The sequence below is a fragment of the Ahaetulla prasina genome, chromosome 1 (assembly GCF_028640845.1).
Source record: "Ahaetulla prasina isolate Xishuangbanna chromosome 1, ASM2864084v1, whole genome shotgun sequence".
Taxonomy (NCBI): Eukaryota; Metazoa; Chordata; class Lepidosauria; order Squamata; family Colubridae; genus Ahaetulla; species Ahaetulla prasina.
The window spans coordinates 284,790,565-284,806,141 of NC_080539.1; the positions used below are offsets into that span (position 1 = coordinate 284,790,565).

The following is a 15,577-nucleotide window of genomic DNA, read 5'->3' on the forward strand; positions in this document are numbered from 1 at the left end:
ATTCCTTTAAAACTTGTGATTCCAAAAGGACCAAAACATGAAACAAAGTCAGATGAATTAATTTTTGGCCATAAACTGGGATTGTTATGAATAGACAGATTAAGAAGCATATTGGTAACCTATGTTTATATGATGAGTCACTAGAAATCAAGTTTGAGGAATAGTATATTTTGTTATCCCTACAAAGGCCTTTAAAGTTTAGGGTGCACTTTGTTCATAATTATGTAGTCCACATGTTGTTTAGAGGTTAATAGTTCTAAACCAATGGAGGTCATTAGTTATAGACGTTGTATTGATCTTTAAATCAGTTTCAGATAAAAGCAAGAACATTGAAATAAATAGTCATGCTAATTTGTATTACTAAGCAACTTCAACTTCTCTGTTAGATAAAAATATAAGGTTCATGAGCTTTTGGCTCTGCAAATCAAGCCATTTTACTCTAAACCACAAATTATAGCTTAACTATGGTATGCAATCAAGTGATTAAAAAAACTGGTTTAAAACAAACCTTAATTCAGTCTGATATATAAACAACATTAGACTCTTGTTCTTACTCTCTTAAATTTATTAAACTCATCCGGAGCATCTTTTTTCAGAAAACTTTGTGAAAGAAAAACTTAACAATGAACAGGGCTGAGCCTGGATCAAGTAGAATGCCAGTAGCACTCAGATGCAGCACTTTCTCTGTTCAAGGATAACAAGATCTGTTCAGTTTTGGAACCACAAACTACAGCATGAGCCAGCAGTGTACTGCAGCTGCCAAAAAAGCCAACAGAGTTTTAGGCTACATAAACAGGGATAGAATCAAGATCACGTGAAGTGTTAATACCACTTTATAATGCCTTGGTAAGGCCACACTTGGAATACTGCATCCAGTTTTGGTTGCCACAATGTAAAAAAGATGTTAAGATTCTAGAAAGAGTGCAGAGAAGAGCAACAAAAATTAGAGGACTGGATGCTAAAAAATAATGGTTGCTGGAATTGAGTATGCTTAGTTTAATGAAAAGAAGGACTGGAGTGACATGATAGCAGTGTTCTAATATCTCAGGGGTTGCCACAAAGAGGGAGACAAGCTATTCTCCAAAGCACCTGAGGGCAGGACAAGAAGCAATAGGTGGAAACTAAACCAGGAGAAAAGCAACCTAGAACTAAGAAATTTCTTGACAGAACAATCAGTGGAACAACTTACCTCCAGAAGTTGTGAATGCTCCAACACTGGGAGTTTTTAAGAAGAGATTGGATAACCATTTGTTTGAAATGGTATATAGAGTTTCCTGCCTAAGTAGGAAGTTGGACTAGAAGACCTCCAAGGTCTCTTCCAACTCTTGTTATTCTATTTCTAATATGGGATTGCTGTATTGAAGTATCTATACCACACTTTCCCTGCCTCTACCAGCTGCAGACCTGGTATCCGTAACGGAGACTTTACTTCACCTGCTCACTGACTCAGGCTAACATTTGTAGAGAAAGGCAGGAGGAAGCAGTTACCACAGATGCAAGAATAGAAACATCACTGTTACTGACTAAAAATGGGGACCAGGAAATGTTTCTAGACTCATGCACTGTAGTACCTCTGGTCTGGGATAGTTTACAGCCTAGTTAATTTTTAAAAGTCCAGCTATCTATATCTGCCCTAAAAATACAGCTTGAAATTGTGGATAAAATAATGGAAACCAAATGATACTCCATATTTTCAGTCTGTATTTGATCTGTGACTAAAATAATGGAAACCAAATGATATTCCATATTTGCAATCAGTATTTGATTGTACATTTCACTGCCAATATTTTGTCTGACCAATCTGAAACCAAATCATTTGCATTTAAATCAAATGTAAAGAACTAACACAAATATTTGTATAAATCTGTTCAGCCTTTCCTTGATTCAATTTAAAACACTCCCACATATTCAGAAGGAAGTTACGAAGACTTTCTACATGTGCACCCTTACATGCATAAGCCTAATGCTCACTGCAAAACTGACCCATGAATGGCAGAATACAGTCTATCCCAAACTTGGGTAGCTCAGCTTCAACTTCAAAATACCCATTTGGAACTTGAATTGAAACACATGGAGAATGATTAGAACAGCATCAACATTTTTAATAAAGTCAGAACACATTCAGACTTGAAACTGTTGTTTCAAATTACACACCTCCACTTACCATCAGCAAAACAGCACTATTAACATATAATTATTATCATTAGGAATGGATCATTTTCCATATGATGAAGGTATCTTTTATGTACACTGAGAGCTGTATGCATCAAGACAAATTCCTTGTGTGACCAATCACACTTGGCCAATAAAAAAATCTATTCTACTTTATATTTCTTTCCTTAGCAGTTTTTATAACTAGGAAAATCTTGAAACTGCACTCAAGACTTATTTATTCCATGTCACAGAAACTGTCCAAGGAATTCCAACTAGCGCACCCAAGGAAAAAGCTCATCTTCCTAGATCAAGCCTTTATTTTTATAGGTCCATCCTAATGGATTGGGTTACAGTTTCAAAGTTTCTAGCCAGCACAACAATGGTCAGTCTAAGAATTATGAGTTATAGTTCAACAGACATTAGTAAGAAAGCTTTACCTACGTTGGACACCTAATGGAAAGACAATAGTCATTAAAGAAGACTTGATGTCTGAAAAAAAAATAGAGAGCCCAACAGAAAACAAAATGGATAGGTTCTATAACCAATGACACAAACTTGCTTGTAATTCAAAGAGTTACTGACAGACAATCCTGGTGAAATGATGCTCCTCAAGGTTTTGGAAACAACTGAATGACTGAACAATCATTCTAACAATCACAATAGGCAGAAAACTGGGGAAAAGTGCTTTAGTAACAATTACATCCAATGACCAATGAAGGTCAACAGAAATCTTCCTAAGCATCGGACAGGCAATTTTCTCCACATTTCCTATAGGCTGCGAGGATAGTAATAACACCAGAACACCAGAGGGATTTTAACATTACTCCCAATTCCCATTCCAGCATTTTTCTTCGCTTCTTTTCCAACAAGACATATGTAAATATTTTGCATTTAAATGCTACATTCTGTTGCAAGCTGCTTCAGAATCATGAAATGAAATCAGGGTTTTAAAAAATGGCATTATCAAATTGAACACATGACTCTATAGTTTAATAATCATTCACTATTTCTATTTTGATTTTACTGTGTGGAGTTGCATTTGTAGAAACAATCAGGTTGATAGGAAGACAGATAAGAGATAGATGTATGCATATAAAATAGCATATTAAGTCTTTTTTTTTTAAGTGTGTCTAAATCTAAATTTGTTGTCCTTTTTTAAAAAAGAAAAAAAGAAATAGCTTGTTAGAGAACAATGTGGGCATGTGTTTTTAAGCTACTGTTCATGCAGTCTGGTCAGGACTGTGTGACACAGTATACAGTGTTTTGTCATCCAAGGAATGTCTTTGATCAAGCATTTATGCAAGAAGGGGGAAGAAACCATGAAACCCTAATCCGTTCCCACAGTCCAGTAAACGTGAGCTGGACAAACACTGGACAATAGGAGTAAAGCTTGCTGTTGGAACAATAGCACCAACTAAAAAAATTAAAGACCTGCTGATTCACATTCAAAAAAGATTCCGTGCAATATTGATTAGTCCCCAGCTCCTGAATTATAAACTTCATTTATCTTCCACATATTTCTAAAAAGCATACGTGTTTTAAATACAAGGAAAAGCCAGATAGTTTTCCCGTTTTGTAGAACTATTAAGAGTAAATTCCTAAGCAACATACATTGCATTTATTCATATTCTTAAAAACGGGAAGACCCGATGCAACTATCATTGTTTCATTTGGTGTTACTTGATTGAGAATCATTATGAAATAAATCAAAATTCTGTTTCACTGGAGGGAGGAGTCAGGACAAAGATTCTAGCTATTGTTTCCCAGAGACATTAAAACAGGTTTATATTTAAGGCACATGGAACAGATGAAACAAGGGATTATTTTTTTTATCCTGTATTTTTTTAATAAATAATTCAAGGCAGCAAACATGCCTAATACTCTTTCCTCCTCCTATTTTTCCTATTGTAACTCTGTGAGTTGGGCTGAGAGAGTGATTGGCCCAAAATCACCCAAGCCACTTTCATGCCTAACACAGAACTAGAACTCACAATTTCCTAGATTCTAGACTTGCCTTAATGGAAAAAAAGTTATATACCCCAAATAAAAAAAACAAATACATAGGAAATTGTATCTTTCATAGATATGTTCAGTCTCACAAACTCTTCACGAGAACGGCACCAAACACGGACACAGATTATCTACTAAATCAATTGTATTGGATTTACAAAGGGCTTTTCACCAAGGTACTCATGAGATTTAAGAGTAGACCTAGAAGTCATGGGGTTTGAGAAGAAAATTTGTTATTAAGCTAATTTAATTACAAAGACTGGGTGGGGGAATAGTCAATTTTTGCAAAAAGAAGGATAAGGGCATTGCTGGGATTAATGGTTTTTTAAATTTACAGTATTCATAAATTATTTGCAATTGAGATAAATGAGATGGCTGGGTTTGCTGAATATTGCTATTTAATGAATGAATGAATTCAATTTTGACACCCACCAAATATGGACAAACTCTGGACAGTTCATAATATAAATAAATATATCAAGATAAATGCAAGACACAAAGAGAAATGAACAAAAGGGCAAATCTGGAACACCAATATGAAAATGTACAACAAATGCATCTAAACAAGGAATTCCATCCAAGCCTAGACCCTAGGGCATTCTCTAAGTTGTTCTGGACTGCCATCAGGATGAGAGAGCCGTTTGAATTTAGGTGTGCTTCCTAAGTCCCCAAAAATTGATTGATCAAGAAAGAGTTTGGGATTATAATTGATAGCTCTATGAAAACTATCTAGATTGCAATTGTTAAGAGAAAGGTAAATTCAGGAGGAAAAGAAAAGAACATTGTCAGAAGCATCATGCCTATACAGATACAGGGTCTGAATCTGACCACTCCTGACTCCTACTGGGTCATGTATAGTTAAGGTCCCCCTGATTAAGCAATTTAGGATGCAGAAAAGGACAACATGAATCATATACAATAGTAGTGAAAATGATTTCTATGCTGGATGCAATAAAAATGCATAAAGAAAAGATAAAAAATACTAGAAAGAACATTGTACAGTATTAACTTGCATAAATCCCACAATGTTCCCTGGGTATCTTATATTCCTTTCACGTCGATAACCATACTGATAATGGGACTTCTGCTCCAATATGTATGGAAACTGCAGTCCAACAGATCATAAGGATATAGATCGGAACAAGCTAACTGTATCAACAGATTGCTTTACCAATAGTCCCTCTTTTGAGGCCTAACCTGCCATCACTTCTATCAGTAACCTCTCCTTTGCAGCCTTGGGATCTATATGAGAAGGTAATTTGGAAACTTACATTATTGAAATAAAATTGCACGTTTATGAACTTATGAATTAGAATTAAGTGATATGACCACTCTGTCAATCCTTTGATAGCACTCAGTCAACTTACAGGTCCACGCTGATATTGTAATCCTGACATTAAAGCCTTTGGTAGCAAGCTAGAAAATCTTAAGCCTCCTTCCTTATCTCCTTACTCCTGCCTTGTGAAGCCTGTTTATGGAATGCTTTCTTCAGGACAATAGAGGCTAAATGAAAACATTACTTTTTGAATGGCTTTTCTACAGTTTGAAAAAAGTCTGAATGCCTACTGTTCAATGAATTGTTTTATGTTTTTCACATACTATCTATATATTCACTGCATTTGACTATTTTCACTGTCTTTTGTAAATATTTTGATAATCTGTTTCAAAGGCTTCAGGTGTTGGGCAGAGAAGGAACACAATAAATTCAATGCAAAAACAAGATGTGCTACACCAAGTCAAGCAAAGCATCACGTTTAGGTTTTAAAAAAAGATTTTATTCTAAATCTCAATAAATACTCAAACATTTCCCCCAAATACATTCAAACAGCTAAATGTACTGCATAGTAGATAGGAAAACAAAAGGCAATAATACACTACTTAGGATCAAAGCAGAAGGGTCATTTTTGTCTGTGTCAAACATCATTGCAAATTTTTAAACAAGGTAGTAATTTCTTATACATGTTAATGATCTGGGTTGCGTTACTCCCTGTACAGTCTTTGATATAATTAAATCTTTACCTTAAAAGTGCCGCCTGGAAAAAGACATTATGCACTTGGCATAGTGTATATTTAATTTGGTAGCACGAAGAACAATGGAGTAGATATAAAAGCATTTATGGATCTTAGGTTTCAGAAACCTTTCAAACTGAGATTAATCTCTGTTCTTTAAATCAAGTTCATATAAGGCAACCAACAATGCCTTTCCTAAGCAATTTTTGCAGGTGGATTTGTTACTAATTTTTCTTCTTTTCACCAAAATGAGGTTCTTACATTGAATGTAAGTTTTTAAAAACTTTTTTTTAAAAGTTTTAGCTTTTAAAAAAATAATAATTAGGTTTTGGCATTTAATAGTGGGTAATTTGATGTAAAACCCTAAATCACTAACTTTGGAAACCCACATCGATTATGTGGTATAATTTGAGTAGTAATAGTGTTGATGTATAAAGTCATATTCTAAAAATTGACATCTACAAAATGACATTTGTTTTAGTGTCACAAATTTTTCTTACCCTAGTATTTAAACAAAGAACTATTAGAACACCATAGTATTTGAACAAATAATTATTTGCAAAGAATATTCTATCTTTTGCTTCCTCCTTGTATTATCCAAAAGTGTTTCTGGAAAATTAAAAAGAACTGTTGAAAAGCATATTTTGATTGCAAATCAACCATATTATCAACTGCTTTTCCAGACTCCACTTACACAGATATATGATTAAGGGTTTTCACAGGATTCATTTTCTTTTATGCTTCCATATTAGTATTTTAATTTTCTTTTTCCCTGAAGTAAAAACATTATCAATAAACGGGTTAAAACAGAGCACTTTCACAGATGGCCACTTTAAGTAACAGACTGAATTACAGTAAGAATCACTTTGAAGAAAATAATATTGTAGTACAAATATCAGAATGCAACACATAATAGGCAGTGAATTTGGCCAACCTTATGATCAATACAACAGATAATACTAACAGTACAATTGTGAATATAACTTCAGTTATGGGTTAAGTGTCTATTGAATATATAAATGAAGAACATTCAGCTGTTTCAGCTGTCTCAGTTATTGCACTTCCATTTTCTAAAACAAAAACTTTCTTCTTAAAGGCAATTTAGTTAAAACTGTTTACCATTTCTAACAAAAACATTGGATTTTTAAATTTGAAAGCTGATATTATTATTTTTCCCACTAGGTGGCTCTAATCAGTGGTTTCTAAAATCTCAATAATTTAAAGTTATCTTATTCATGCAGGTACAACATGAAGGAATCTAGTAGGATTTTAACACAATTCAATTTTATCCTGATCTTTCTCAGTCCAAAGCAGCAAATACAACCAGCACAGCAATGAAGTGCAAAGAATGGGGAATCTTGTATCTCCCCACCCCCACCCCAATGATTTAGTTACTAAAAGTGTTGTTCACAAGCAAAGATAAATACACAAAACTTTTTATTTAAAAAAGCAAGTACAGCATATTGAAGATATGGGCTTAGATCTTTGGACTTTAAAGCAAGAAGAAAAATGCTGGTACTTCAAAACAAAATTTTAACCCTGCTCTCCTTCAGCTGCCTTTGTTTTCAATGCCAGGCAAAAGAGCTTTTAGCTTAGGACTTGGTAAATATATGCTGCATTAGAACTCATACTTCTAGATTACTACACTGATTGTATTATTGTATTTTAATTATTATTCCCGTATGGTGTCTCTAGGCGCTGTAAACCATCCAAGGAAGACCTTGGCCTGAGATTTATTTTATTTATTTATTTATTTATTTATTTTTTATTTATTTGCATTTATATCCCGCCCTTCTCCAAAGACTCAGGGCGGCTTACAGTGTGTAAGGCAATAGTCTCATTCTATTTGTATATTTACAAAGTCAACTTATTGCCCCCCCAACAATCTGGGTCCTCATTTTACCTACCTTATAAAGGATGGAAGGCTGAGTCAACCTTGCGCCTGGTGGGACTAGAACCGGCAGTAATTGCAAGCAGCTGTGTTAATAACAGACTGTCTTAGCAGTCTGAGCCACCAGAGGGCCCTGTGGCATGCATTCTTTAAAAATGAATAAATACATAAATATGCTGTTCCTTGTGCAATTTCAAATGATGGCATAAAAGGAAAGAACTCATACAATGACCTGTATTTGGACTGGCAAGTTTGCCACTTATTTTCTCTAAATTGTCAAAGGGTAGGAAAATAATAAGAGGGAAACAGGACATAAAAGAACATGTTCACAAGCCAAATGTCTATTAAAAATCAGCTTAACTATTAAAATTATTCATAAAATGTGCAGCAAGAAAGTGCCAGATTGGCTTTTGAAGGCACTTTCTGCAAGCTACAAAAATCTCTACTGGTCCTCAACTGTGTTTCTTCCAAAAAAAGTTTATTTTCAGAATACCTTAGCACTTTCATAATAATGATGGTGATTATTACTGTTCCTAAAATGAAAGCTACTGACAGAAAAATCAGTTTATCTTGGAATCTCCAAAATTAATTTATAAATAAAGCACACATCCCATCTGAGATACACTTGTAAAACTACAGATACACTGATAACATGTTTCAAATTTGTGGTTTCTGCACTAATATAGTGAAATATGTATTTTACTCACTTCCTACAGAATGCCAATTTTAGGAAGACACTCTTCAGTGTTTACAAAATCTACTTAAAATCCTTAAGATGCTTTACGGGTAATCCTCATCTTACAACCAGTCATTTGGTGACTGTCTGTAGTTAAAACAGCACTGAAAAAAGTTATATACAACCACTGCAGCACCCCCACAGTCATGTGATCCAAATTAGGGTGCTTGGCAACCAGCATGTACTTACAACAGCAGGTCACGATTGCCATTTTCAATCTTTCCAATCGACTTCCCATAAGCAAAGTCAATGGGGAGAGATGGATTCATTTAACTACTGATTTACTTATTGACTGCAGCAAAAGAGATCATAAAATTAGGTATTTATCATTTAAAAAACACATCTCTTAGTGACAAAAGTTCCAGTCCCAATTGTGATCGTAAGTCGAGGACTACTTGCAGTCACTTTTTCAATATAAACGGTGGCAATAGGTTATTAATTGGTATAATGATTAAGGCTTCAGGTTAAAAACCAGAAGACCATGAGATCTAGTCTCACCTTGGGCACGAAGCCAGCTGGATGACCTTGAGCCAGCCACTTTTCTTAGTCTTAGGAAGTAGGCAAGGGCATATGACTTCTGAAAAATTCTTGCCAAGAAAACTGCAGGGACTTTTCCAGCCTGTCTCTAAGAATCAGACACAATTGAAGGGGTGGGGGATTAACACTATTTAGCTGATGTTCCATAGACCAATTTTTTTCTCTAATAATGTGTAATATTAATTTTTGGAACAGTATGTTAACCAACAGGCTGAAGCCACCGTTGAGCTTGAATGTGCAAACTGAAACAATGATACTGATACAATTCAAGTACAATAAAATCAAGTTATTAGCTTTATCTTTGTAGTTTTCTGCTCAGTGGATAGAAAAGAAAAGATGATCACTCTGTGTGAGATGTAACCATTTTTTATATCCAACAGCAATTTTCTTTTTTTGTTGGTTTCAAAATGAAAATGAAATTCTCTCAGAACCAAGTCTTATATCAGATGGAATGTGCAATAATGAGCAAATCTAAAAAGAAAAGAAATTTAGAAATGTTAATATTTTAATTAAATATTAAATATCACCCTCCTCTGTTTCTGTAATGTTCCATTCCAATAATGTTATTCATTTTGAACATGATTACAGTTTGTATTCCAACAATGAAATTGGGCACATACTTGTTTAAACCGTCCCCTAATTTTCTCCAAGTCATCTTGAAGTTTGTCATAAACTGGATCTTCCAAAGGAAAGTTTTGAATCATCTCTATTAACTGCTCCAGGACTTTTATCTTTTTACTGAAATAAAATTGATTTAATAATGTCACACACTGTTATTTTCAAAGTCCATCTACATACCACCCTGTTTTAATATATTTTACTATGTCCGTTCATTCTAACATCACACTCACAAGATGGGTAACTCAAAAAACCAAGCCTATTGATCACCATCATTAATAAAATAATAATTATTATAATAGAGGCTCAAATAATGCACTGACATTACAGCATTTAGAATCAATTATGTCTATGAAGTCAAATTATATAGCTTGGTATAAAAACACTCACTATAAAAACACTAAACACTATTTAGAATTATGGATCAATTCCAACTGTTTCCTTCTTTACATCCATTAATAGAGCAGCAGGTGGTATGTGTTTATAATTCAGAACATTGCTCCCTGTCAACACTGTATCAAATCTATCATTTCAGTCCTTCTCCAAATCCACATCTTCTAGGCAGCATTGTCACCAGGTAATGGAAGTCACTGTAGAAAATGTTCCTACCCTATTTTCCCCAAAATAAGACGTCCCCTGATAATAAGCGCTTATTTCAGGGTTCAAAAAAATATAAGACAGGGTCTTATTTTGGGGGAAAAGCGGTATATTTGTTTTGTAGCATTTCATCATATAAGAATGAACGATTTTGAAACAATCTGCCTATGAATGGAGTTTCATTCTCTTCTTTTAAGATGATAACTTTATAAAGCTCTTAGACTTTGAGAAAAATGAGATAAAACTTAAACCACCCATACACAAAACTGAAAATGACAAATTCCAAATAATAAAGCATAGATATTCTTCTACATTTGATCTCCTCTCTCAGATCTTTAGTAGATTATTGCTATTAAAAATCACCTCTTTAATAGAAAAAGGAAATGGAAACTGCATTCGCATGATCTAAACAATTCACCAGTTCCGAGGCACTTCCAGAATGCTACAATAAAACAGCACAGGCTGCAGTGACTGGGCTGCAATCTAGTTGTATGATCTAAGACGAGTTTGAAATGGTGAATCCTGAGAAAATAAACAGGCCTCTCTCTACTATCAACTCAGCCACTTATTTCCTGCATCCAGATTCCTCCTAGGTTATGAAGGCAAGTAAGGAAAGTGATTTGCATTTGGGTCTATGCAGTAACGTCAATCTTCTTGATGAAGGGGAGGGTGTTTGTCCCCAGTCTTGAAAGAGGCAACGGTGTGCCCCCTTCTCAAGAGGCCATCCATGGACCAATGGTTTTCAATAACTATTCATCAGTCTCCAACCTTCCCTCCTTGGGGAAGATTGTTCAAAAGGTAGACAGTCTGCAGCTAAGGAATGGATTATCTGAAAGAAATGGATTAACTATTCTAGACATATTTCAGTCGTTTCAAATTGGGATTTAGTACTGAGACAGCTTTGGTCACACTTATGGTCCTTGATCTCTTGGTGACTTTTGATACCACCAACCACAGTATCCTTCTGAGCCAGCTTCATGGGTTGGGGGCATTGGGGGCACCATTTTACAGTGAATCTCTTCCTTTCTCTGGGGCTAGTCCAGTCGGTGTTACTTGGTGGTGAGAGATTGTTCTCTGGGCCTTTCATTTGTGGAGTATCTCAGGTGCTATTTTCTCTCCCCTCTTTTTCAACATTTACATGAGACCTGTGGTTGAGGTCACCAGCCAGTTTGGGTTGGATATCATCAATACTTTTGATGGTATCTCTTATATATTTTGATTCTGAGGCAGCCAAGTTGAGGTTCTGTTCCAGCGTCTGGAGGCAATAGGTGTTTTCACTTTCCAGGTCTGGGAATATTCACTTTGATTTTGGATGGGGTTGCTCTTCTCCTTTCAAGGATTGTGCACAATTTGGGAGGTTCTCCTGGACTCACAGTTCTGCTCAGTGAGATGTGACAGCTGTGACCAAAAAGGCTTTTACCCAGGTTCATCTACAGTTCCAATTACACCCTTTCCTGGCACATGGGGCCCTTCAGAGAGATGGTCATGCAACTGTCACCTCACAGCTTGATTACTGTGATGTGTTCTAAGCAGGGCTAGCTTGAAAACCACCTGGTCCACAATGCAGTAGCACAGACAGTGGTAGGCATGCCTTAGTATGTCCATGTAACACATCTTTACAAACTGCGCTGGTTGCCAGTTTGCGATTCAAGATACAGGATGCTACTTATAAAATACTACATGGCATAGGATCAGGTTATTTGAGGCATCTCCTGCCTCCTATAGTATTTAACCAACTGGTTCAACCTGGCAGGTTGAATGGTCCAGCTTCAATCAATTAAACAGTGCTACTTATCAGGACTTTGTTCTTTGTTATGCTTGTATTTTTTGCACTTTTCCATTTTTTAAATGTTTTAACAATTGTAAACCGCCCAGAGTCACTAGAGTTGGGCATATACATTTAATAAATTTATGTGTTATTATTACACAGCTAAATCAAAATGAAACATGTAATAACTTTATACAACTACATCCAGTAAAACTGACAACAATATCAGTTCCATAAAACACAATAGGTTGTTGCACTTGAAAACATCTGAAAACTGAAAGCTATTATGTTTCTGCTTAAGTTTGCTGATACACCGCTGAAGTCAAATCCAATTAATTTAATCCTGGTACAATTGCTGATACACTCTTTCAATACAATTAATGTAATTCCATCACCGCACACACACACACAATCTAATTTCACCAGGTATTCCAGTGTATATTTTAGGCAGTCACCAATTTCCTCATCATTTGCACTTATGATATTGTCTTCCTTACCATACAAGGCTTTTTTTTAAAAGCAGAAAAAGTAGATCTTTTTCTGGAAATTAATGAAATCCATGAGAAAAGCATTTAAATATAAAATGTCCTTCTAGCAACAATAATATATTGAACAGAGATCTGTTGAAAATGCTGCCACTGATAGAAAGGGAAAAAGGGTGGGGGTGTTTTTGACTGATTTTCTCATTTCTCTGTTGCTACCAATTCTACATATTTTACAATGACAGCAACTGCTCAAAGCACCAGAACAAATTTCCAGCAGAGAGGGAGAAATAACAAAAATCATTCTCCCAAATCAGCATTCCTCCCATGATAATTCCTCACTGGATCAAATAACTTCCTTGACAGTAAGAAGCTATTCCATATTCAGGATGCAAAATTTGATCCAACCCAGTGGGTAACAACTGTTCCCCTCCCCCCAAATTTACCTGCATTTTTCATCTGATGTTTTCTGAAGCAACTGTTGCCACGTCAGTGCAAAACCAAGGTATGACCCTATCTGTAAATTTGAGAAGTGATTATTTTATTTTGTTTAAAATCACTAACATTATTGCTCATAGTTACAGAGCTATAGTTACAGAGCTATAAAAACTACAAAGTTCACTTAGAGTTTAATGTACATTTCAGCGTATATACACAGAATAGAATACTGTTTTTTAAATCAAAAAACTAATTTTAGTTTTTAAAACATACTTCCGAGCCAATTCTGGCACCCTGCTGTATTCCATATTGCCTTCCTTCAACAACACCAGCATGGACTCCTTCAGCATAACCATCTTGATAGCCTTCACCATGAAATCTGTTAAAAGATTTTGAAAGAGCAAACCATATAAGCCATATAAATACATATAAATGTATCCTTTCATTTAACTGTCATGCATGTTTATTCCACATAATCCAGTACATTCCAATTAATTTCAAAAGGATTTAAGAAATTGTTATATAATATGCTGTTTGAACGTAAATTCATTTAGCTTGTAATCCTATATAAACTATGGCATACATACTTGCTTGGATGCAAGCCTTACTGAATTCTGTAAGGTTTATTTTTGATTCATCATTTTTATCCGTAGTCTGTCTTTAATATTATTCTTACAAAAAAGTCAAGGCAGCAAACATATCCAACAACCTTCCTCCTCCTATTTTCCCCACAATAACTCTCTGAATTGAGTCAGGTTCAGAGTACTGACTGATTCAAGGTTACCCAGCTAGCTTTCGTAGCTAAGGTGGGACTAGAATTCATGATCTCCTAGCTTCTAGTTTGGTGCCTTAAGCATACTTAAAACGGCAGGCTTGATTTTATTATGTTCTGTTAAAATGTAATTACATTTGTACATTCATAAGAATTTAAAATTGGGACTTTCATAAATTACAGTAGGAAATAATCTTCTCTTCTCTTGAGGTTCGTCTTTCAATAAATTGTACAAGAATGAATTCCATTAATGTAAAGCATTTATCGCATTTCATTTATAATCTAGAGTAAAAAAAGAATCGCTTTAGCAATTTTCAATACTCTAAAACATTTACAGCAACACTGACGTTCTATGGCACTATACTTCTAAAGCAGTTGTATGAAAACCTCACCAATATGATTGGTCTCTGTAATAAAATGAAGTGTCAGTTTCAATCTAAATTTGTTAAGCTACAAGGCTAATAAATTGTAAGAGTGATGTGAGCCAGCACTGTCATCTTATGAGTATTTATTTTCCTTTTTCTAAGCATGTAACTTAATTATGGTTTTTGCCATTCAATGGAACTGAACCAAATCGCATCACAGTCACAATGTTACTGAACCTGTAATATTATAAGATTATATCTTGCAATAATTCTTTCACTGTAGACCAGGGGTGTCCAAACTTGGCCCTTTGGAGAGTGGTGGACTTCAACTCCCAGAATTCTCCAACTAGCAACTTGCTTAAATTTATAGCTCATGCTGGCTGGGGAATTCTGGGAGTTGAAGTCCACCACTCTCCAAAGGGCCAAGTTTGGACACCCCTGCTGTAGACTATTTTATGCCTACTTAAAAAAAAGTAGACAAACTATGTTCCACTAATTGTTCTGTCAGGAAATTTCTCCTTAGTTCTAGGTTGCTTTTCTCCTGGTATAATCTCCACCCATTTTGCTTCTTGTCCTATCCTCAGGTGCTTTGGAGAAGAGCTTGTCTCCCTCTTCTTTGTGGCAGCCCCTGAGATATTGGAACACTGCTATCATATCTCCCCTAGTCCTTCTTTTCATTAAACTAGACATACCCAGTTCCTGCAAACGTTTGTGTATGTTTAAGCCTCCAGTCCCCTCATCATCTTTGCTGCTCTTCTCTGCACTCTTTCTAGAGCGACCCTTCACCAAACCGAATCGTACCGGAGGAGCCACTTGGCAGGAAAACTTCAGCGTAGTCTCAGCAACGAATTTCTCCCGCCTTCTGCGGGAGAGACCTTAAAGCAGAGGAAGGAGCTGAGGGGAGGATGCCGCTACACGGCCCCGTTTGGCCTTCCCCGCGGTTAGAGACGGCGCCTTTCCCATCCCGTTCAGTGCCAAAAAGAAAGTGGAGAAAATCCTTCGTCCGGAAACGGCGGCGCCAACGTGACGCACAGGCCCTACCTCGTTTCTGCCATGACGATAGCATCGAAGGTGTCGCTCCCCCCCTCAACGGCCGCCATGGCTTTCGCCGACTCCCCAACCGCCGCGCCGCTCGTCTCTTTCCACCGACGGCAAGCCGCAAGGACCAAACCAACGCGGCCTCTTTGCGCATGCTCCGA

General features: G+C 36.0%; 1 protein-coding gene across 2 annotated transcripts in view; it reads right to left on the reverse strand.

Moving 5' to 3' along the window:
- LTO1 (LTO1 maturation factor of ABCE1) overlaps window positions 1–15,577 on the reverse strand; it is a 27,729-nt gene extending 12,152 nt beyond the window's left edge. The window contains exons 1-5 of one of the 2 annotated variants that reach the window (XM_058161439.1): window positions 15,420–15,577; window positions 13,515–13,620; window positions 13,250–13,320; window positions 9,959–10,076; window positions 5,918–9,809 (exon numbers count right to left, since the gene is read on the reverse strand). In XM_058161439.1, coding sequence (XP_058017422.1) covers window positions 9,741–9,809; window positions 9,959–10,076; window positions 13,250–13,320; window positions 13,515–13,620; window positions 15,420–15,478 — 423 coding nt within the window. In that variant the 5' untranslated portion in view covers window positions 15,479–15,577 and the 3' untranslated portion in view covers window positions 5,918–9,740. Of the gene's footprint in view, window positions 1–5,917; window positions 9,810–9,958; window positions 10,077–13,249; window positions 13,321–13,514; window positions 13,621–15,419 lie in introns of those variants that run through there. The other variant, XM_058161447.1, reaches the window with a different exon arrangement.